Source organism: Conger conger, chromosome 13 (assembly GCF_963514075.1).
Source record: "Conger conger chromosome 13, fConCon1.1, whole genome shotgun sequence".
In the NCBI taxonomy this organism is placed as follows: Eukaryota; Metazoa; Chordata; class Actinopteri; order Anguilliformes; family Congridae; genus Conger; species Conger conger.
The window spans coordinates 41,283,722-41,305,830 of record NC_083772.1 but is presented as its reverse complement, the minus strand read 5'-3'; the positions used below and the strand labels follow the sequence as shown (position 1 = coordinate 41,305,830).

At 46.6% G+C, this 22,109-nt stretch overlaps 1 protein-coding gene across 1 annotated transcript in view; it reads left to right on the top strand.

The window, feature by feature from the left end:
* Positions 1-22,109, top strand: part of LOC133107570 (autism susceptibility gene 2 protein homolog) — a 229,596-nt gene that overhangs the window by 138,752 nt on the left and 68,735 nt on the right. Inside the window, exon 5 of the mRNA XM_061216563.1 lies at positions 8,107-8,136. Within this exon, the coding sequence (XP_061072547.1) occupies positions 8,107-8,136 (30 nt within the window). The remainder of the gene's footprint in view (positions 1-8,106; positions 8,137-22,109) is intronic.

Below are 22,109 nucleotides of genomic sequence, written 5' to 3'. Positions count from 1 at the left end.
GTGGGGATAAATGCAGCTGTACAATAGGCTGGGTCTACATGTGGCTGCCTTTTATACTGGGTGAAAACGCTTCTGGAAACTTCAGTAGATTTTTATTGCCATGGTCCATCCTCCCAGTCCTAGTCATCCAAATAATTTCCTGAGGGTCTCTGTGAATGGTGAATGGTGTTTTTATTTATTATCTTTTTGTCGAAATATGCTTCTTGTACCTATGCAATTTTTAGTAGCCATGTTAAGAAAGACAACAAACTGCTTCTCTATAGAATGTCTAAAAATGCTGTATAGAGCACCCAGTGTGTATTTCTAAGCTCCAGTTCGGTCATGGCCCCCGTCCTCCTTGCTGTGGCTCTTCTGCGTTGAGGTTCATGGGCAGAAACCAGGATCCCACCACTTCCTGGAAAACAAAAACAAGGGAAACCATTCATGAGGATTTTTTGACATGCCAACATATTTCACCACTAAAATGTAAGTTTAAATACCACTTCCAAATTGAGGAAATTTGTTATTTACCAGGAATGAGGTCTTTTATTCCCAGTACTTAAAATCTTTGGAAGGCATGTTTAGCCCTGGCCATAAAAAAACAAAACAAAAGAAAATGAAATAAAAGTATTTTGTTTGTTATTGCAATGACTGATTTGTTTCTATGAAGCTCCATATGTGGGATTTGGTTGGCTGTGCCCTTTCTGCAGTGCCATTGGCCTCTCGTTCCAGCGACAGTTGCACTTAAGAGACCGCTCTGTTCTCAGACTGATTTGTGTGGAAGAGTGTGAAGCCGTATCTCTCAGGCTTGCGCCCTGCGGACGGAAGGCTCCGGAAGGAAGTGTGGATTCTGTTAAGCAGAGGCACGGGCTGTCCGTCAACAAAACATTCCTGATCTCAAACACGGACGCCGGTCGAAGGTGGAGTTAAACATAGGCGTTGTCTGCAAGGCAAGGCAGTGTAGCGCACGTTCCCATTTTCCATGGTCTTATTCATCCTTTGTGATTCACATTACAGATGAACAGATGTCACTTTTTCACAATAAAACACATCTGTGTGCTTAAAAAAAGTAATCGCTCGATCCAGGTGGGGATTTTTTTCTATTGCAGATTTTGTAGCCTATGTCTAGTTACATCCATAACACTGAACATTACACAAGAGAAACATTCACCAGGACCCCAATTCTGTTGCCGAACAGCTGATGGCCCCTTTATCGGTTGTTAATGACATCATTATGATATATATTCTCCAGCGCGTCCCAGTAAAAGCAAGGCAGGAACGGCAGTTGGTATCCACGGTAATGTAGGCTGCGTGCAGCGAAATTAAAATTCATGTGGAATTGATGCGTCCCGCGGGAAGTGCTGTAATTGTATAAACAATGGAGTCAGATGTGTGTAATTGTCTTAAACTCTTCCATTAATCTTTCATTAAGGCAACATCTGCTCTCGGTTCTGCGTTGCACTATGGGAAGAGGTGCAGTTGGGGGTCCCTGGGTGTTAATAAATGTGTTTTTCAGAGGAAATTATACACATTACATAACGTCTAGGTAGAACAGAGAAATTATCATCTGCTTCCCTGACGATTATTATTCAACATGCCTTGAAATGGACTTGAAGCCATACAGTGCATTTGTAATTACTCACATTTATTTGTTCCAAAATAGGAGTGTTGCTATCATGATTTGGAAACAAATTATTCTGAAAAAGGCTGAGAAAATACCTATATTAACTCTGGGGTGAGTGTTATGTTGCATTAAAAAAGATTTCTGTTCCCTGCAGATTATTTTAGAAATTTAACAGATTACAGTTAAGCAAGTTTTACATTCCAGATATTGCATTTTCAAAATATATATATATATTTTATCCAGTATAGATGTTGTGTATCAAATGGGCAACAAAGATGTACCACATGCTTAAACTAATATTTCAGTGTAGGAAAAATCATGTTGCTGTTAGGTGGAATTATTGGTAATAGCTTGGCGCACCCATGTAAACATTTTCCCTGGACCTTTGCTTACAATATGTTCTCACACAAATGTAGCCAATATCTGCGGCAGTACCTCATGTGAAAGGCGGTTTGGAGTGTATCTGAGGTGAAAGGGTCAGTCGAGCCCTCCTCTGGGTCCTGCAGGGGTCTGTGGGTCTGCTGTGGAGATCACCATCTGTCTGTGTGCCCCGCTACCGTGTGCCCATTGGCTGTTAGCTGCTTTTGCTTCAAACGTTCTACAAATAAATAAATAGATAGATAGACAAGGTGTTGGGGAAAAAATGAGCCATCAAATATTGGTTGCAAAATCTGTGCTTGGGCTGATGGGTTTTGGTGACTTGAGTCACAGTGTTGAGAACATAACATAACCCCCAGTGTTTCTGGCTGCATGTCCTGGCAATTTACATTTGTGTCTTCTCGTTCTGTTAACCAAACTCGCCCTGAAAAATCGCCTCTTGTTCACTTCGTTCATCCCTTTAGTGAATTTAAAAGCCTCAATCTAATCCTCCCGAAGTGTCCTTTTACTAAGCTTATAGCGATTAAGCATCTTAAAGTCTATCCTCATAACTTTTATCTTTTTTACATGGAATCAATCTGGTTGCCCTTCTCTGAACCTTTTCCAGCGCCCCTATATCATTCTTAAAGTGCAGTCCCCACAATTGCACACAGTACTCTAAGTGTGGTCAAACAACGGTATTGTATAAGGTGAGTATAACTTTTTAGCATTTACTTGGTACTGGATCAGGCTTCAGAATCACCAGCCCTGCCTAGTCCTCCCTGGTGCTCATGATTGAGGGTAAGGAGAAGGTGTGTGTGCACCTGCATGAATCTCTGGATTCATACAATGATTTAAGTTGTCTTTAAGCTTTAAGCTGTCTTTTCAAATATTATTATTACATCAAATATTATTTGGCTGACGCTTTCATACAAAGCGACTTTCTGTTGATGAGACTAAACAGGAGACAATCCCCCCTGGAGCAGCTGTGCGGATCTTATCGTGGCTACACGAACCACTGACCTTGCGGGGCCCAGTCCTGTACCATAGCCACTGGGCGACAGGCCGCCCTGTTATTCTGTCAGTGTGTGTACTGCATACCGCTGAATGAGTCCGATGCCCTGTTTATTTGTGCAGCCTGTAATGATTGCTGACAGTACTGTGGTCTCCGTTGCGCTTGACATTTGGGCCTGGCAGGCTGTGAGCTGGCAGCCGGTTGCCACGGCAGCGCAGGGGCGGCGTGTGAACACGGCGCTTTCGCCAGGAGCCTGCGGTGACCTTTCCTGCCTCAGCAGTGCCAGTGGCAGCTTTGGGCTCCCCATGCGCCATGTACCGCAAGCGTGTCTGTCCCCCGCTCACTGTGTTACCACTGTCCCCCGCTCTCTGTGTTACCACTGTCCCCTGCTCTCTGTGTTACCACTGTCCCCCGCTCTGTGTTACCACAAGCCAGCCTGTCCCCTCTCTCTGTGTTACCACAAGCCAGTCCCCCTCTCTCTGTGTTACCACTGTCCCCTGCTCTCTGTGTTACCACAAGCCTGTCCCCTCTCTCTGTGTTACCACTGTCCCCTGCTCTCTGTGTTACCACTGTCCCCCGCTCTCTGTGTTACCACAAGCCTGTCCCCTCTCTCTGTGTTACCACTGTCCCCCTCTCTCTGTGTTACTACAAGCCAGCCTGTCCCCTCTCTCTGTGTTACCACTGTCCCCCGCTCTCTGTGTTACCACTGTCCCCCGCTCTCTGTGTTACCACTGTCCCCCGCTCTCTGTGTTACCACTGTCCCCTGCTCTCTGTGTTACCACTGTCCCCCGCTCTGTGTTACCACAAGCCAGCCTGTCCCCTCTCTCTGTGTTACCACAAGCCAGTCCCCCTCTCTCTGTGTTACCACTGTCCCCATCTCTCTGTGTTACCATCTTAAAGACAAGCTGGAACAGAAGTTAGGGCAGTACTAGCTTCCACAATGACGTGTACACGAGTGAAACTGATTTTTCCGGGGGATTTGGCGATTTAGATTTACATTAGTCGATTTGGCTGACATTAGTCGATTTGGCTTACATTAAATCCGTCATGAGGATGCACACCACAGTGTTAAAATTATATTGATTGGAGGGGCACAGAAAATGGACAGTTGTTTGATTGACATATACGTCCACTGGTACACGATCAAAATCTTGTTCTCCAGGAACATGGTTGGGCAGCCCTGCTCTAGCTGTTAAGTGAGGTGTGCGTTGTTGGGGTTGGAGTGAAAACCTACAGGACAGTATATCTCCATGAACAGGGTTGGGCGGCCACCACCAACCAGCGCATCCTGCGCGGTGAATATTCGGCGGTTTGATGACGGTGAGTGAAAGGCTGTCTCGGCCCCGGGGGCCAGTGGGTGAGGTTTGGGGCCAGTGGGCGAGGTTTGGGGCCTAAGTGGCCCCGGGGCCCCTCGGGCGGGCGTTGGCCTGCTGGAGGAGACGCCGGGTTCCGGTGTGGCAATCGGAGCTTAATTTGCCGACACGTTTGGCGATGATTAAAACGTAATTATGGCGGCCCGGCGCCCCTCCCGGCTGGTTTGGGCGCGTGCTGAGCCGGGCAGACGGCCGGGTCCACCAGGCTCCCTGCAGCAGATGGAGGAGCTGGGAGCCTTTATTTATTTATTTCATTTATTAATTAACTTTTTCTTTGTGATGATGACGAGGTTGGCACTGTACTGAAAAACCACCAGGGAAGCCCCTGATAGCAGCGCATCAGAGCTGTGCCATCGTGTGTTTGTACCTGACAGATCGTGTATGAACCTGACACATCCTGTATGAACCTGACACACCGTGTATGAACCTGACACACCCTGTATGAACCTGACACATCCTGTATGAACCTGACACACCGTGTATGAACCTGACACACCCTGTATGAACCTGACACATCCTGTATGAACCTGACACACCGTGTATGAACCTGACACACCGTGTATGAACCTGACACATCCTGTATGAACCTGACACATCCTGTATGAACCTGACACATCCTGTATGAACCTGACACATCGTGTTTGTACCTGACACATCGTGTATGAACCTGACACATCGTGTGTTTGTACCTGACACATCCTGTATGAACCTGACACATCGTGTGTTTGTACCTGACAGATCGTGTATGAACCTGACACATCGTGTATGAACCTGACACATCGTGTGTTTGTACCTGACAGATCGTGTATGAACCTGACACATCGTGTATGAACCTGACACATCGTGTATGAACCTGACACAGATCCTGTATGAACCTGACACATCCTGTATGAACCTGACACATCCCGTATGAACCTGACACATCCCGTATGAACCTGACACATCCCGTATGAACCTGACACATCGTGTGTTTGTACCTGACAGATCGTGTATGAAGCTGACACATCCTGTATGAAGCTGACACACCGTGTATGAAGCTGACACATCCTGTATGAAGCTGACACATCCTGTATGAACCTGACACATCCTGTATGAAGCTGACACACCGTGTATGAAGCTGACACACCGTGTATGAAGCTGACACACCGTGTATGAAGCTGACACACCGTGTATGAAGCTGACACACCGTGTATGAACCTGACACATCTTATATGAACCTGACACATCCTGTATGAACCTGACAAGATCCGCTATCCTCACTTCTGCCCCAAACTCAGACAGCACTGTGGTACATACACCCTGGTCCGTTATGCGGTGGTTTGCACAGATTTAGCTGTCAAGGCAGTTTGGTATTTATTTATTTGTTTACCCAGTGCTCTTATTCATGGAGCTGTGACCCGGCCTGACAGGGGTGATCTTTTTCACATGAACAACTCACGACTGCGTTTACTATGTTCACAGCTGGGCATGCCCCACAGAGTCCCTCAGTGTGGACTGACTGGTCTGTGCATGTCTGATGTATGTTGCTACTGTATTCCAGAAAAGTTGATCTTACAGTTAAATAAATTATATTTTGTTGTGTAATAGATGCGGCCCAGGTATTTCTTTATTTACTCATTTTGAGTGGACAGGGTGACTGCAGAGTTGTTGTTTTTTTTGTTACGTAATTGGTTCATATTTGTCGCTGTGTTTATGGAGTTTTCACGTTTCTGAACGACTGCAGTTTCCTCGCTCTCGCCTGTCAGGCATGAATCTCCAATATTTCTTTGCCCATTACTAAGGCAATTTTTTTCAAATTTGCATAACTCCTTTAAAATGTAACATAATTTCAGACGATCTCTCTCTCCCTCTCTCTCTCTCTCTCTCCCCCTTCCTCTCTCTCCCTGCCTCCCTCTCTCTCCCTGCCTCCCTCTCTCCCCCTCTCTCCCTCCCTCCCCATTTCTCCCTCCCTCTCTCTCCATCTCACCTTCTCCCTCCCTCCCCCCCTCTCCCGCTCCCTCCCCCCTCTCCCTCCCTCCTCCCTCTCCCTCCCTCCCCCCCTCTCCCCCTCCCTCCCCCCTCTCTCTCTCTCTCCCTCCCCCTCCCTCCCCCCTCTCTCCCTCCTCCCTCTCCCTCCCTCCTCCCTCTCTCTCTCTCCCTCCCTCCTCCCTCTCCCTCCCTCCTCCCTTGGCGGGCCGTGTGTGGGTGACAGGCGCAGGATGAGAAGTGAAAGTGTGGAGTTTATTAAATCATCATCAGCCCCGGCCGCGGAAAGTCAGTCCCGCTCTGCGTCTGTGGCAGGGTGCTTTGATCCTGCAGTAATGAGTGCTGGCGTTCTCTCTCTCTCTCCCTCTCTCCCTCTCTCTCACCTCTCTCTCTCTTTCTCACCCTCTCTTTCTCTCTCTCTCTCCCCCCCTCTCTTCTCTCTCTCTCTCTCCGTTCGCCCGGCCAGCGAGGGCGAGCCATTAGAGTGTATCGTGTGGACCGCTGACAGGAGGACCGAGCCGCGTCGGGTAGTTTAACGGGCCGAAACACGGTGGAAGAGAAGAAGAAAATGACGTTGTTTATTACAAATCTCGGCTCTGGCAGTTGGCTGATGCTGCTTTGATGCTGGCTTCAAATGAAGGAGCCTGGCGAACCATCATTGTGGTGAATCGTGGCTGTGTAAAGGCTTGTAGTCGGTAACGGTTGTGTATGTTCTGTAATTTAATGTGCCGTCTCTTATTAAGTGAGCACAGTCACTGGGGACTGGATGACAGAAATAAAGGGTGACGTGTTTAGGGAGTTCTATCGAGTTGAATTTCCATTTTTCGCCAACGCAACGTAGCTACATTTTTACATCGCCAGACTTCAGGCGGGTAGACAAACCCTGAGAATGGAATTGGATGACATTACTTCACTCCTCTATTATCTCATTCACACAGTGACTTTTGTCCTTGTAAAAATTGTTAGGCTATTATTTTATCAATATCTGTGTGAAATTATAGTTTTTTGGAACCCAGTTTTATTTGGCTTGATAATACACTTCTCATTTATCCGGTGGTGTATTATCTTGCATGAGTGGTCTTGGGGAAAGTGACACAGCATAAAGCTCTCAAGTGTTCCTTCAGACCTTGAGTGACAGTATGAGACAATATAGTTTCATTAATGGACACGTGATATCTGATTGACAAACCATGTATGTCCTGCATTTGACATTTGAAGTCCGGTTGAAGTGTTTGGATGTTGTTGAGGATTCAGGCAGCACAGTCCTTATCTTTGACTCGTGATATGAAGCATTTTTGTCTTCACCAGCACCGTTTGGCAACTTCAGCAATCCCTAAAACTATCTCTCCCAACTAACTTTGTGTAGAAGAAGCTAGCATTACATTTAATCTTGTAATTCAAAGTTATGGATAAATGTTTGTTGATTACAGGCTATGTTTATAATGGGAATAGGGTATGAAGTCAAATATATCAGTCATATTACACAGTGTGTGCCAAGAATCCAGTTCCATTCCCAACATGAGCCCACAATATTAGTCTGCACAAAGAAAACATTATAAGAATTTATATTTTTCACCTGAATATCACCTTTCACAATATTGCTGCATGGCTGGCATGTTTTCTTCTAATGAGCCACTCTTCCCTTTGAAGCTGTTGAAATGTCCTGAAAACCTCCCTGAATTTGTGCTAACGTGTAGCTTGTATGTACCGTATGTAATATGTACAGTATCCATAACAGTGATGAAACTCCAATCTAACTGCGTTTAACTGAAATCAGGCCTTTTGTTTTTCAGCGTGACAGCGAAAGTGACCAAGAAGACAAGGTAAGACTGAAGACGTTTTCCCCCCTTTGTCCTGGCAGTGCAGTGCGTCGTGTGTGTGTGTGTGTGTGTGTGTGTGTGTGTGTGTGTGTGTGTGTGTGTGTGTGTGCGCCTGTGTGAAAACCTTACACTGGCAGTGCAGTGCGTCGTGTGTGTGTGTGTGTGTGTGAGAACCTTACACTGGCAGTGCGTTGTGTGTGTGCCTGTGTGAAAACCTTACACTGGCAGGCTTGAATGGGAGGGAAACAGGGAGGGAGGGGGAACAGAAATGGTTTCATTTCAGCAAATGAAGTTCCAGCCGGGCCCTGAGTGATGTGCTGAAAATGACGAGCCGTCTCATCAGTCCTTTGGCTCAGTCTGTCTCGTTATCAGAATGTGAAGTCTAGCCGCTCCAGCTCTTATCTAGCGGGCCAAAGAGCTCGATGAAAGAATGCTTTAAAGGTCCCATCGTTTAAAAATTGGAGTTTGCCTCGGTTTGGCATTGATTTTCTGCAGTGTGGAGTGATACTTATGTGCTGGTAAAATATGAACTCACATTTTTTGTTGCATATGAAAAAACCACCCGGCTGAATGGTCCATTGAGTGCTGGTTTCTCAGTCACAGCTTGGCTCCTGTGAAAACAGCCAATCGCTTTTCACAATGTCATTTGCATAAATCTAATCTTGGTCAGCCTCTGCTAAGAGGGAGGTAGCGCCCGCCTTTTTGTGATTTAGAATCTGTAACCGGAGTGTAATTACAAGCGAACGAGCAAGTGAGATATCAAATATGAGACTGGCCTTTTTGTGATTTAGGATTTGTAGCCAAAGTGTAATTACAAGCGAATGAGCAAAGAAGATATCAAACATGTCTGGGCGATTAGAATCTTTCCAGCTTCACGTGTAATCGGCTACAATAGTAAGAGCTTGGATGTAAGCCGTCAATGTGCTTTACAGCTCTTAACTTTGTGGCTGTGTTTGCAATATTTAGCCTAATATTTGAAATTTGGACAAAAGTTTGCCTGAAATCTTCGCTTACATAAAGCTTACAGTACCATTCGGACTCGTGCAGGGCCCTTGATTTCTAAACCAGCTCCTAGTTTTAAAATTGAGGTCCAACTCCGGTTCGAACATGTATGGTCGTGTCTGTGCTTGTTTGCTGGCTTTTCTGGAGCAGAAGCGTAGGCTGGAGATGGGAGGGGCTTCATTCCCAGTCAGTAAACCAGTCAACACAGGAAAAAAACTGCAATGTGCACCCAAATGGCCTGTTCTGCTGATAGAGTAAAAAACTCACTGGATTTAGGCTATATTAAAAATATATATATGTGTATATTTTTTGAGATTGAGATTGACAAAGTTTCTACAGAGTTGCACATCAAACATTATCAGAGAATTTCCACTATAATCTCTCATTGGGCTGAAATTGTTGAAACACTCCTTTAAATAGAGGCCAATATTCCAGGCGTATTATTATAATAAATAATACATAAATGGAGCCCTCTCCGTCGTCTCTCAGAGCAATGACATTTCCTTTTTCTGGAAAAGAACGAGAAAAGACACATCCTCCTCTTACCCATAATCCCAAGGGGCTGCTTGCTTGCCACATCTCAGCAATGACACGTACAGCTGTGAGGAAATGAGTATAGGTGTGGTGCCTCAGTGTGGGAACATACCTGACACAAATAACACCAGAGAAACACAGAGCCCTCTTTGTTCTGCGCCATTTACTTGTAAAGTTGAGGTAAAGTTGAATTTGACTCCCATCGTATGCACTACAGTACAACATTACATAACTTCATACAGTGTCCTCCATGCATGGAGGCAGCCTCTTTGGTAGGTCATGCTCATCAGTCACATCAGTCAAACTCGCCTTCATCTGAATGTTTTCAAATAAAAACGGAGAGCCGGAATGTTCCCTCAGGCAAAATCGTGTTCCGTTTGACTCAAGGACGTGGTCCAGATAAGAATAGGCTTTCATCTTCCATCCTGCTGGTGGTTATTTATTTATTTAATTTATTCAGATGATCGTCAGATGTCGGCTTTGGCACCGGGTCGAATACGTAATTGTTTTCGATTCGGATACTTCTGCGTTCGATTGATCTTGCCTGGTGCAATGGAGGACCAGAAGCGAGGTTTTGGACGTTTTGAGATCATCTCATGGGTTCCAACACACCGGGCAAGCTCAATAAAGCATAGGAGACTATTTCAATTGAAAACAATGATGTATTTGACCCAGGTCTGGTCAGCTGATACGTTTCTGACCATTTAAACACACTGACCGTTGGAATAGTTTTCTGTCATTTAGAGAGCATGCAGAAAACACCATCATCACCACCGTCATGATTATTTTCATTAATACCTCCACGGACTATTCAATCATTATTGTATTTAAATATTTTTCTTCCCTGGTGATATTGTATGTTACAGTAATAGCCTTTTTATATTTTAAAAGATTGCAGGGGAAAGTGCAGTAAGCATGTTATAATACAGGTGTCCTACCGATAGCATTTTTTCATACCGTTATATACTGTAGCAGAAATGAAATTAGCATTTAAAACAGGATCATGCGCACTAAAGGGGCGGTATGTTGTGTGAGAACAGCTACCGGCTGTGCAGATTTATGAAATTGTAGTGCTTGCAGTCATTTCCTCATCGTAAATTTGTGCTTGATGTTTTTAGTACATGTAAGTTTCAGGAATGAGAAGGCTTATCCATCCATATCTTATGAGACATCGTAAAGTTTGGGGCAGGGTTGATTCCTGCTGTAAAGCACTGTCTATGATTTTACAAGCGCACATATAGCTGTCTTTGTATTTTCACTGTGCCTTTTCATGGAGAGCGTGAGTGTTTTCATTACAGCTGATGGCTCGTATTTATTATTCAAAGGATTAGAATTGTAGATTGTATCATCTGAGTAACAGGACTCCCTCAATTTAAGCGCTGTGGAGTAAAACAGGTGCATTTGTTAATGTATCATTATGCCATATCTGTTATGTAATGCAGACCTACTTTACAGAATTTATTCTAATTTATTATTTAATATTATTTCTTTTTTTATTTGTCCATGAAGCATATACACTGTCCTTAACATAAAATGCTTTTTTTCTGGTATAATAATTTAATTGTTTAAAGGTGCAATAGGTAATTCATGAGAGGAATAGCAGCAGCAAACACCTTCAAACCACAACACTGTTTATCCCTCCCCCTTCTCCGTAAAAGTTTTGACGTTGAAAGGCAATTGGAATCAATTTTCAACCAATGAGCTTGAATTATTGTACATTTATACAATGTTTTGGTACAGTGTCGGGCCATCAACTTTTATATTTTGAAACCTGAATTTAAGGACTATAAACTACATGTCAACAAGTCAACATGTCAGTGAGCCTTTTTCTATAATCGGAATGGATTTACAATGGTCTTGTAACAATGTTTTAATACAAAAATCTTACCTATTGTACCTTTAAAATAATTTTGGTCACGGGGTTGACATAAACATATTTCACAAAGAATTATTATTATTATTATTTTTTATGATTTTTGTGATTTCATAACAACGTTTCATCAGGTGAGGTATTCTGGTTAGATACTCAGAACTTGACTATGAGAACTACTTCAGGACAACTACTCTGTCCTAGTCTGAGTCCATTTCAGATCTGTGTGGGTGAGTGGCAGATTGGAGTGATGAGAAATGCCTGCAGTGTGACCCGTACGCACTCAGAAAGCCCTTCAAAAAGCTCCGATCAGCTCCTTGCCTTCGCTTCAGGTGTTCAGCTCTGCCCTCTTGGTCCAGTGCTGAAATGTTTTCTCATCTTTTTGTTCTCAGTTTTTCCTCTGCAAAAAAAAGAAGTACCAACATGACTCACTGTTTTCAGTCATGGCAGTTTATCTTGTGTGGGAATCGGAATTGGACATAGAGTCACTTGGTACACAAGAATAGTTTTAATTTATCCCACCGTGGTAAACATGAGGTGTTAATTTGGCAGGCCTGCGGTTGTGCTCTCTCACGAGAACATGGCTGAGTTTGATTGGTTGATAGTGCATAAGCTATGAAATGAGAACAGGGAGTGTTAGTGTTGAAGAGATTGTGCATTTCACCCTGTTTAACCCTTTGAAGAGTAGGCCTCTTGAAATATTTTTTCAGAATTCTAAGTTGGTGTTCTAGAACTCCAATGTTTTCAATTACCAATGGTGATTGTTACATCAGCATTAGAATGTGTAGTTCAGAACATTCTCATGCCTTTGTAACCATTACCAGTAGTGATTGTTACATCAGCATTAGAATGTGTAGTTCAGAGCATTCTAATGCCTTTGTAACCATTACCAGTAGTAATTGTTACATCAGCATTAGAATGTTAGTTAAGAATGTCCCAATCTCATATTTGTGATGTCAAAGGTGTTAAAGGTGGAGTGCCCTGTCATCAGGGGCGAGGGACTGCCTGTGCTCACAGGGACATTACTGAGGCTGATTGGACCAGAGCACCCTGTCAGCCGACAATTCATCACCTTCCTCTCCATCTCTGTCACACCACGGGTAACGTGTCGCACACCCCAAACCCCGTGGCCTTTTCTCTCTCCCGTGCGCAAAATGAGTATTTACCTTGGGACTGTAATAGGTTCCTCATTGACAGTACGACCCTTTAGCGGGGGGGCCAGCTCGTGGCTCAGGGGAAATGATATTTTTGGGTAATGGCGGTCGTGCATCACCGCTGTCAGCGCGGGTTAGCGGGCGAGCGTCTCGCGGCTACGCTCTGGGACCGCGTTTCCCACAACCCCACGCCGCGCGCCTCAACGCGCGTCTGGACCGCTCTGCGGGGTGCGTTGAGTGTTTACCGCCTCGTCGAACAGCCCCCGTGGCTGCACAGAGGAGCTGTGGGCCGCCATTATGATGGACACTGCTGAGGGCCCCGCCGCCCAGCGTCTGGAGCCCGAGGGAACGCCCCTGTCCCCTGCAGCTCAGAGCTCACTGTCCATATCAGCTCAACACCCTGATGATGCACTGCACAAAAACGCCCGTCCGAAGTGCTTTTGGTCTTGTAATGAGACTTGAGACTTAAAGACTCAAGTAGAATAAGCTTGTTTTAAGTTACTGTACTCGTCAACCCCATTGCCTTGAAATGGTCAAACTGTCTCACCTGATTTGCAATATGTTGTCTCTTTTTATCAAAAAAGGAAAAGAAATACAATTTTTTGTAGTGTGCATGCCCTATATATATATATATATATATATATATATATATATATATATACACACACACACCTATAAGCAGTTATCTGTAAGTGAAGGCAGGTGCAGTGTATAATCATTACCTGTGGATGAATGCTGTTAGCTGTCTGTTTTTATGATGTGAGCACTGCTTACCTCGTCATTTCTTTTATAGTCTTTTTCCCCTGTTCGTCCCCCATTGGTGTGTTTAGAATAGGCTCATTACGTTACTGTCCTCTGTCATATAACAGTAGAAACTGAGACTCATTCAATCCATACAGCACTTACAGTACATTTCAACCCAGATATACGTGAGTGAATGATGTGGGAATGATGCTCAGCGCACACACACACACGCGCACACACACACAGACACACACACACACAGACACACACACACACACATACACACACACACACACACTCACACACACATACACACACACACACACACACACACACACACACACACACATACACACACACACACACACACAGACACACACACACACACACACATACACACATACACACACACACTCACACACACACACACACACACACACACACAGGTATATAGTCCACACACACAGACACACACACAGGCGCACACACACACACACACATACACACACACACACAGGTATATAGTCCACACACACACACACACACACACACACACACACACACATACACACACACACACAGGTATATAGTCCACACACACAGACACATACACATACACACACACACACACACACACACAGGTATATAGTCCACACACACACAGACACACACACACACACACACACACACAGGTATATAGTCCACACACACAGACACACAGGCTTCCCTTCCCACTGCTCCTGGCACATGGTGGCATGGGGGCGGGGGGAGGTTTGGGGTTGGCAGGTGTGTGTGAGGGCCATTACTCTCCCAGGTTGTTTTCACATCCGATGTCGCGCCGCTAATTAAATGTAGCCGCCGTGCCTGGCAGACGGATGCTGTGTGTTTGTTCTCCCTGACGGCACTAACAGCCAGAGGCGGGACCCGAGAGGAGACCGGGGAGGGCGCCTGCGTCCTGCACTCATATTTACCCTTTTTCCGTTTAGATTTTTGTAAATGAATTGATCTTTTGTGGAGCGTGTGACTGCATCAGCATGGTTTCCCCCCCGGCCTTTAGAGCGGCTGGGTTCTGTCATGCCCATTATGGGACCCGGAACCAGCTGTGACCAGTCACACACCAGCTTTGCTCAAATTAGCTTTGATTGGAAACGTCTGGGACACATGGCTATCGCAAATATCAATCGTTTCCTTTTAATAAATAAATACAATTATTTAAAACTAAAAGCCAGCCCTGTTATAAGTATCCATGAGCCCCAGGTGATCCTATATCGGTAAATGGTAAATGGTTGGCATTTATATAGCGCCTTTATCCAAAGCGCTGTACAATTGATGCTTCTCATTCACCCATTCATACACACACTCACACGCCATGCAAGGCACCGACCAGCTCGTCAGGAGCATTTGGGGGTTAGGTGTCTTGCTCAGGGACACTTCGACACAGCCCGGGCGGGGATCGAACCGGCAACCCTCCGACTGCCAGACGACTGCTCTTACTGCCTGAGCCATGTCGCCCCCTAGATATCGGTCAAATACCCACTCTGCCTCACGTGCACAGAGACGGTCCCTAGCCTCCGCTTCGACAGGCGTGTCTGGTTTGTGCCTGAGCTGTCTACACACTGAAAGCAAAGCGCTGTGGTGGATAAGGACGAGGTGACAGGACGGGGATGACATCAGCGACCTTCCCCGCGGTCGGAGCGTTCACACCTGCGTTCACACCCGCCACCTGTTACCACGGAGACAGCGCGGCGTTTAACCGCCTCGCCTCAAATCAAAGCCATCCCCCGCCTGCCCCAGTTCGACGCTCAGTTATGAGCGCTCTCCGTTAGCGGGCCTGAGGACACACGTGCTCCTCAGAGAGCAGGGCTTCTGGAACCTTCTTTACCGCCACGCTGGTCTATGAGCGCTCTCCGTTAGCGGGCCTGAGGACACACCTGCTCCTCAGAGAGCAGGGCTTCTGGAACCTTCTTTACCGCCACGCTGGTCTATGAGCGCTCTCCGTTAGCGGGCCTGAGGACACACCTGCTCCTCAGAGAGCAGGGCTTCTGGAACCTTCTTTACCGCCACGCTGGTCTATGAGTGCTCTCCGTTAGCGGGCCTGAGGACACACGTGCTCCTCAGAGAGCAGGGCTTCTGGAACCTTCTTTACCGCCACGCTGGTATTCCTCCTGCAGGCACAGGGCTGCGGCCCTCTCTGCTTTACAGCCTCCATCAGGGGGGGAAGATTGGGCTCCAGGAGGCTGCTGCCAGTTATCAAAAAATATACGTTTTATGACTCCAAATAAGTATTCAAAATGACTTGAGTCCACACATTTCTCTGTCATGGAAATGTTGGTCTAATTTGAGAGAGTATTAAAAAATGCGATATACACATTTCTGTGGTGTGACTTATTATGTAAACATTATACACTTCATCCTGAAGTGTATTTGCAGTTTATAGTCTTTGTCTGGATGTATTATATATTCAGATGAGCAAAATACAATTTAATTCTCTACAGTGAGTATGGAGTTCAGGAGAACTATTGAGCTTTTTTTTTTTTCTTTTGCTTTTTTAACTGCCAAATATTACATTGATTTGAATGGTTTTCACATTATACACCATGAGCTTGAAAATGTGAATAGTCACATTCCGTAATTGAAATGGTCTTTGATGCTGAATAAAAAAACAGAAATAAAACGCCGCGCAGCGTAGCCTTCCTGCTCCCAGCGTATAAAGCGGTGGCACGGCTCAATCGCTGAGGTTCTCACATACAGGCCTTTTCAAACGCGCTGTTTTATGGAAAGAGCCTTTTCTGTTGCTCGCTGTCGAATGACATTTTATGAGTATTTTCATGAGTAATGAAGCTTGAGCTGAAAATGCCACAGCTTAGAAGATGGCGACCTTGACCACACACACCGGCTCAGTCAGAGAGGCTGGTGAAGCACCATGAAGCCATTCTCACAGAGAGCCTGGTGAAGCACCATGAAGCCATTCTCACAGAGAGCCTGGTGAACCACCATGAAGCCATTCTCACAGAGAGGCTGGTGAAGCACCATGAAGCCATTCTCACAGAGAGCCTGGTGAAGCACCATGAAGCCATTCTCACAGAGAGCCTGGTGCACCACCATGAAGCCATTCTCACAGAGAGCCTGGTGAAGCACCATGAAGCCATTCTCACAGAGAGCCTGGTGCACCACCATGAAGCCATTCTCACAGAGAGCCTGGTGAAGCACCATGAAGCCATTCTCACAGAGAGCCTGGTGCACCACCATGAAGCCATTCTCACAGAGAGCCTGGTGCACCACCATGAAGCCATTCTCACAGAGAGCCTGGTGCACCACCATGAAGCCATTCTCACAGAGAGCCTGGTGAAGCACCATGAAGCCATTCTCACAGAGAGCCTGGTGAACCACCATGAAGCCATTCTCACAGAGAGCCGACGATAAGCTTCTTCATCTCCACCTGTACGTGTGCAGTAATAAGAGGAGGGAAATCTCTTCACGGGCGTCCAGAACTAAGCCTGATACAGTAGCTTACAGTGGAGTCTGCGTTTAATTACGTAGAGATGGCTTCGTGTCGAAGGCCTGAACATTGACCGTCTGACTCCAGATCCCGGGCAATGTCTGGGCACTCTCCAGACCCGGGTCAAATGCATAATTATTTCGGTTTCGAGTACTTTTCTGTGCTAGATTGATCTTGCCTGGAGTAATTGAGCCAACCAAGAGGATCAGAAGGTGGGGGTATGTTCTTTTTGAGCGTATAAATAGGAAACCCCCACCTTCTCTTGGTTGGCTCAGTTGCTCCAGGCAAGATCGATCGAGCAGAGAAAAGTATTTGAATCCAAAACGTATTACATATTTGACCCAGGTCTGCTGGCCTCCTTAAACAGTTGTCTCTTTGTGGCAGCCATGTTGTGACTGGCTGAGAGAAGTGATTTCCCCGATATGAGCCAAGGTTTAACGGCGCGCTCTTTCTCTAGTGGAACTCTTCCTGGCTCCGTGCACCTGCACAGCTGCCATGGCGACCCCGCGGCCCCTCCCTCACCCTCCCCCGGCCCCTCGCTGCCCTCCTGGCACGCCGGCAGTCTGACTGATCTGTCCACACTGCCCAGTTTCCATCCCCTCGCCTTTTATCCCTTTCTTCAGTGCCGTCTGTGATAGAGTGCCCTTGTCCGTAATAACCGGGTTTATGCTGGTGCTGGTTTATTCATTTTCTTTTTCTATTTAGTTCTAATTATTTCTTGATCTTTATATTTCATTCCACTCCACTGCTGATCGATGTAAAAAAACCTGAAGAACGCGCTGTTGATGTACCGCACACACACACACACACACACACACACACTCACACACACTCGCACACACACACACACACACACACACTCTATACACACACACACTCACACACACACACACACACACACACACGATACACACACACTGTACACACACATACACATACACACACTCACACACACACACACACGATACACACACACTGTACACACACATACACATACACACACACACACACACACACACACAGTGCACACACTCACACTCACACACACTCTATACACACTCACACACACACACACACACACACACTGTACACACACAGTGCACACACACTCACAGTGCACACACACTCACACACACACACACACACACACACACACAGTGCACACACACACACTCAACACACACACACACACACACTATACACACACACTCACACACACACTACACACATGCGCACACACACACACACACACACTTTCACGTGCACACACACACGCACACACACACTTGCACGTACACACACACGCACACACACACACTCACTCACACACACACACACTCACTCACACACACACACACACATGACCCTCTGAGGTCTCTATAAGTTGATGACAGGTCGGAGGGAAGGGGAACATCATTAAATCTTGTCCAGTCCGGTGTTGATCGCTCCCCAGTGAGTTATTGACAAAACATAAAACCCTCGGTGTGCCATGCTGTAATTATGTGCATGAGAAATAGAGGGCCCAGGGGAAATTAAATCAAATTTATCACTCCATGAGGTCCTCCCCCCCGAGCCTGGCATTGTCCTTGTTCTGCTCTCTCATTGACTAATATTTATGAGGACCGTATTGAACAGGACCCTGGTCGTATTCACAGGGAGCTCCAAGCAGTCATGCGTTATGACACCGCCTGTTTAATGTTAATGAAAACTCAAACCTGCTGGCCGGCTTAGACTGTCACATGTGTTTATTGTTAATTTGAGCTCAAACCTGCTCTCTGGTTAAGACTCTGTGTCGTATATCAAACCGAGCGTAGCGTTTCGGTTAAGAACTTAAACCGCGGGTAAACTCCGAGGAGGAAGGAGCAGTGATAGGAGGGATAGAGGAACAGATTTCAGATAGAAGTGTTGAAAACACTGCTGAAACCATTTTACACCAGCTTACAAACCCAGCTGTTCAAGATGTTTTTTTTCAAGCTGTGTTTTTTGACACTTCTATCTGGATTTAGACAGTTGACCAGTTGATAGTCAGCTTGTCCCATAATTTGGCCAACAGCTCACTCTACCAGCTTTGACCGGCTGTGAGCCGGAACAAGTGTGAAAAACACAGCTCAAACCAGCTTTGAATCCCAGCTGCTCTGAGCAGGGTTTAGGCAAGGTTGGTCTGCAGTGGTTTGCCGGGTCGGTCTGTGGTGACACCGACACGGTTCCCCCGTTGTTTGACCGCCCAAACACGAGCGTCATTCATCATCACTGCCCACGTCCTCTGCTCGAGACGAGAAGGAGCGGGCTTTGCAGGGTGCAAATGAGCGAGGTAACGGCTGGTTTACGTGAAGAATTACACGCGTGTAAATGGAGCTGCAGGTGCACATGAAGATTAATGAAGACTATAAACCAAGAGGCAGAGAGGACAGGCTGCGGAAATGAAATGATCGAACCCTTCTCGTTATTCCCACGCAGGGCCGCTTGCTATTAAAGAGAGCAGGCTCTCCCCACCCCCAGCGCATCGAGGTGTCGGGACCAAATGGACACAACCTGAATAATGTATTCACCGTGCAGGTATAACGTGTGAGAAGGCAGGAAGCATTCTTTTCCCTGCTGAAGTGCATTAAATTTAACCGTCCTGTCCTACAGCTCTGGGTGATGTATGCTCGTGTTTCTGTCTTTGTTTTTCATCCGGTAAAGTGGGATCTATAATCAAGATAACACTGAGATAGATGTGCTCCGCACGATGGGCCCGCCTTTCCACACCATTAAACTTTGTGCTGTTTTTAACCTGCACGTCTCGCCATAGCTCTGGGTCTCAGCAAGCTGCGTTCACCTCTCTCCCCCTGTCTTTCCCTCTCTCCCTTTCTTTCTCCCTCCCTCTCCCTCTCTCTCCCTCTCCCTCTCTCTCTTTCTCCCTCTCCCTCTCTCCCTCTCCCTCTCTCTCTTTCTCCCTCTCCCTCTCTCCCTCTCCCTCTCTCTCTTTCTCCCCCTCTCTCTCTCTCTCCCCCTCTCTCTCTCTCTCTCTCCCTCTCTCTCTCTCCCCCTCCCTCTCTCTCCCGCTCTCTCCCTCTCTCCCTCCCTCTCTCCCTGCTGTTTGTTGGGGGTCCTGACAGAGTTGGCCGCGGTGGCCTTTGGTGGTGCGGTGGCTCATTACCCAGCAGCCCTCCATCTGCGCTCAGGACTGCTGGGGGACGGGGATCTCACGCCCCATTACAGCAGCAGGCCGAGGGCCCGCACTCCGCACACTGCCTAATGGACTCATTTGTAATTTGAAGAGAAGGGAGGGGGGGGGGGGGGGGGGGGACCACGGCTTGTTTGATCGAGTGCGAAAGCGCCCAGCGCTAAATTTGACAGATGACCGGGGGGTAAGGATAAACGGTTGCGTTGTGTTTGCATTCACGCCAGTCCTGTTTCCTGGTTGTTGTTTTGTCGTTTTGTTTTTGGCCCCTCTCCTGGGAATGGTACGGTCCCGGCCGGCCTGGAGAAGCTGCTCTAAAGGGAAGAGGAGACTGCGTAAATAGGGGTGTTAATGAGCACCGCCGGCAGGGAGAATCCTACAGAGGCTCCTTGCTGTAATTAAAAGACACTCCTTTTGCGCCCTTCTGCTCAGCTGTTAAGCAGTGTGAGGCTGCCCCATCTGTGTCACTTATCTTAAATTCCACCTTTGTGCTAAAACTCACAGTTTTAGCGAGGGGAAGAATGGATGTGGTGTGTTTTTCTCTCTCTCTCTCTCTCTCTCTGTTGTTTGCTGGTTGGTTCTGGTGTGAAGGTGGCACATTGGAAGGTGAAGGTTGAGATGTTATCATGTTCCGGAATCTTCCTCTGGCTATTTTATGCATATAATATATCTCAATATTAATTTCCTTCTCCGTGCAGCTAAGGAGGTGTATCTGAAAGATGAAAAGCAGATTTATGTAGTCAAAAACGTGAAATTGATCTCAGCTGATGAGAATCTCGCCACCTTATTTTCGTGTGCTATTTCTTTGTTAAAAAAATTGAAACAGTGCCCGTTAAGGTACTATCTTGCCAAAAAAAAGGCTGTATATTATTGAATGCGCAGTATTCAGATTGAGTCAGTGCTTGTATCTGAACAGTAACCTAATTAAAAAGAATCGCTGCGAAATTAAAAGGTGGATGAAGCGCTTCTGCGCGGTGAGTTGGTCTGCTTCAGACACATTGCTCTCTTGGCTGCCTGAAGCGGCCTGAGGATCTGGCCACCTCCAGTATGAGCAGAATTAGCATGTTCTGTGTAACAGCCTGGCAGCGGGGAGCGGGGATGATAATGTGATGTACTGACTCACTTTGCTGGTTATTGTGCTCATGGTGTGGGATTGACTCACTTTACTGGTTATTGTGCACATGGTGTGGGATTGACTCACTTTGCTGGTTATTGTGCTCATGGTGTGGGATTGACTCACTTTGCTGGTTATTGTGCACATGGTGTGGGATTGACTCACTTTGCTGGTTATTGTGCACATGGTGTGGGATTGACTCACTTTGCTGGTTATTGTGCACATGGTGTGGGATTGACTCACTTTACTGGTTATTGTGCACATGGTGTGGATTGACTCACTTTACTGGTTATTGTGCACATGGTGTGGGGTTTGACTCACTTTACTGGTTATTGTGCACATGGTGTGGGTTTGACTCACTTTACTGGTTATATTGTGCACATGGTGTGGGATTGACTCACTTTGCTGGTTATTGTGCACATGGTGTGGGATTGACTCACTTTGCTGGTTATTGTGCACATGGTGTCGATCCTGGCCTGATTTCAGGTGTCTGCGTGGGCGCAGGTATCGTTGGGTAATCTCCTGAAGGCGACGGTGACATTGCGTTTCATAACGACCCTCCCGTTGATCCACGTAAGCACAGTTTATCACCGCGGTGACGCAGGCGCGACCTGGACAACAGTGAGCTGAACTGGCTGCTGCAGCACTCAGAAGACCCAGTGCTGACTGCCTTCAGCCTAACTGCATCTCTACTGCCATTACATTAATGGCTTTTGGCAGACGCTCTTATCCAGAGCGACGTACAGTTAAGCAGGAGACAATCCTCCCTGGAGCAATGCAGGGTTAAGGGCCTTGCTCAAGGGCCCAACGGCTGTGCGGATCTTATTGTGGCTACTTTCCGGGGATTGAACCACCGACCTTGCGTGTCCCAGTCATGTATCTTAAGCACTACACTA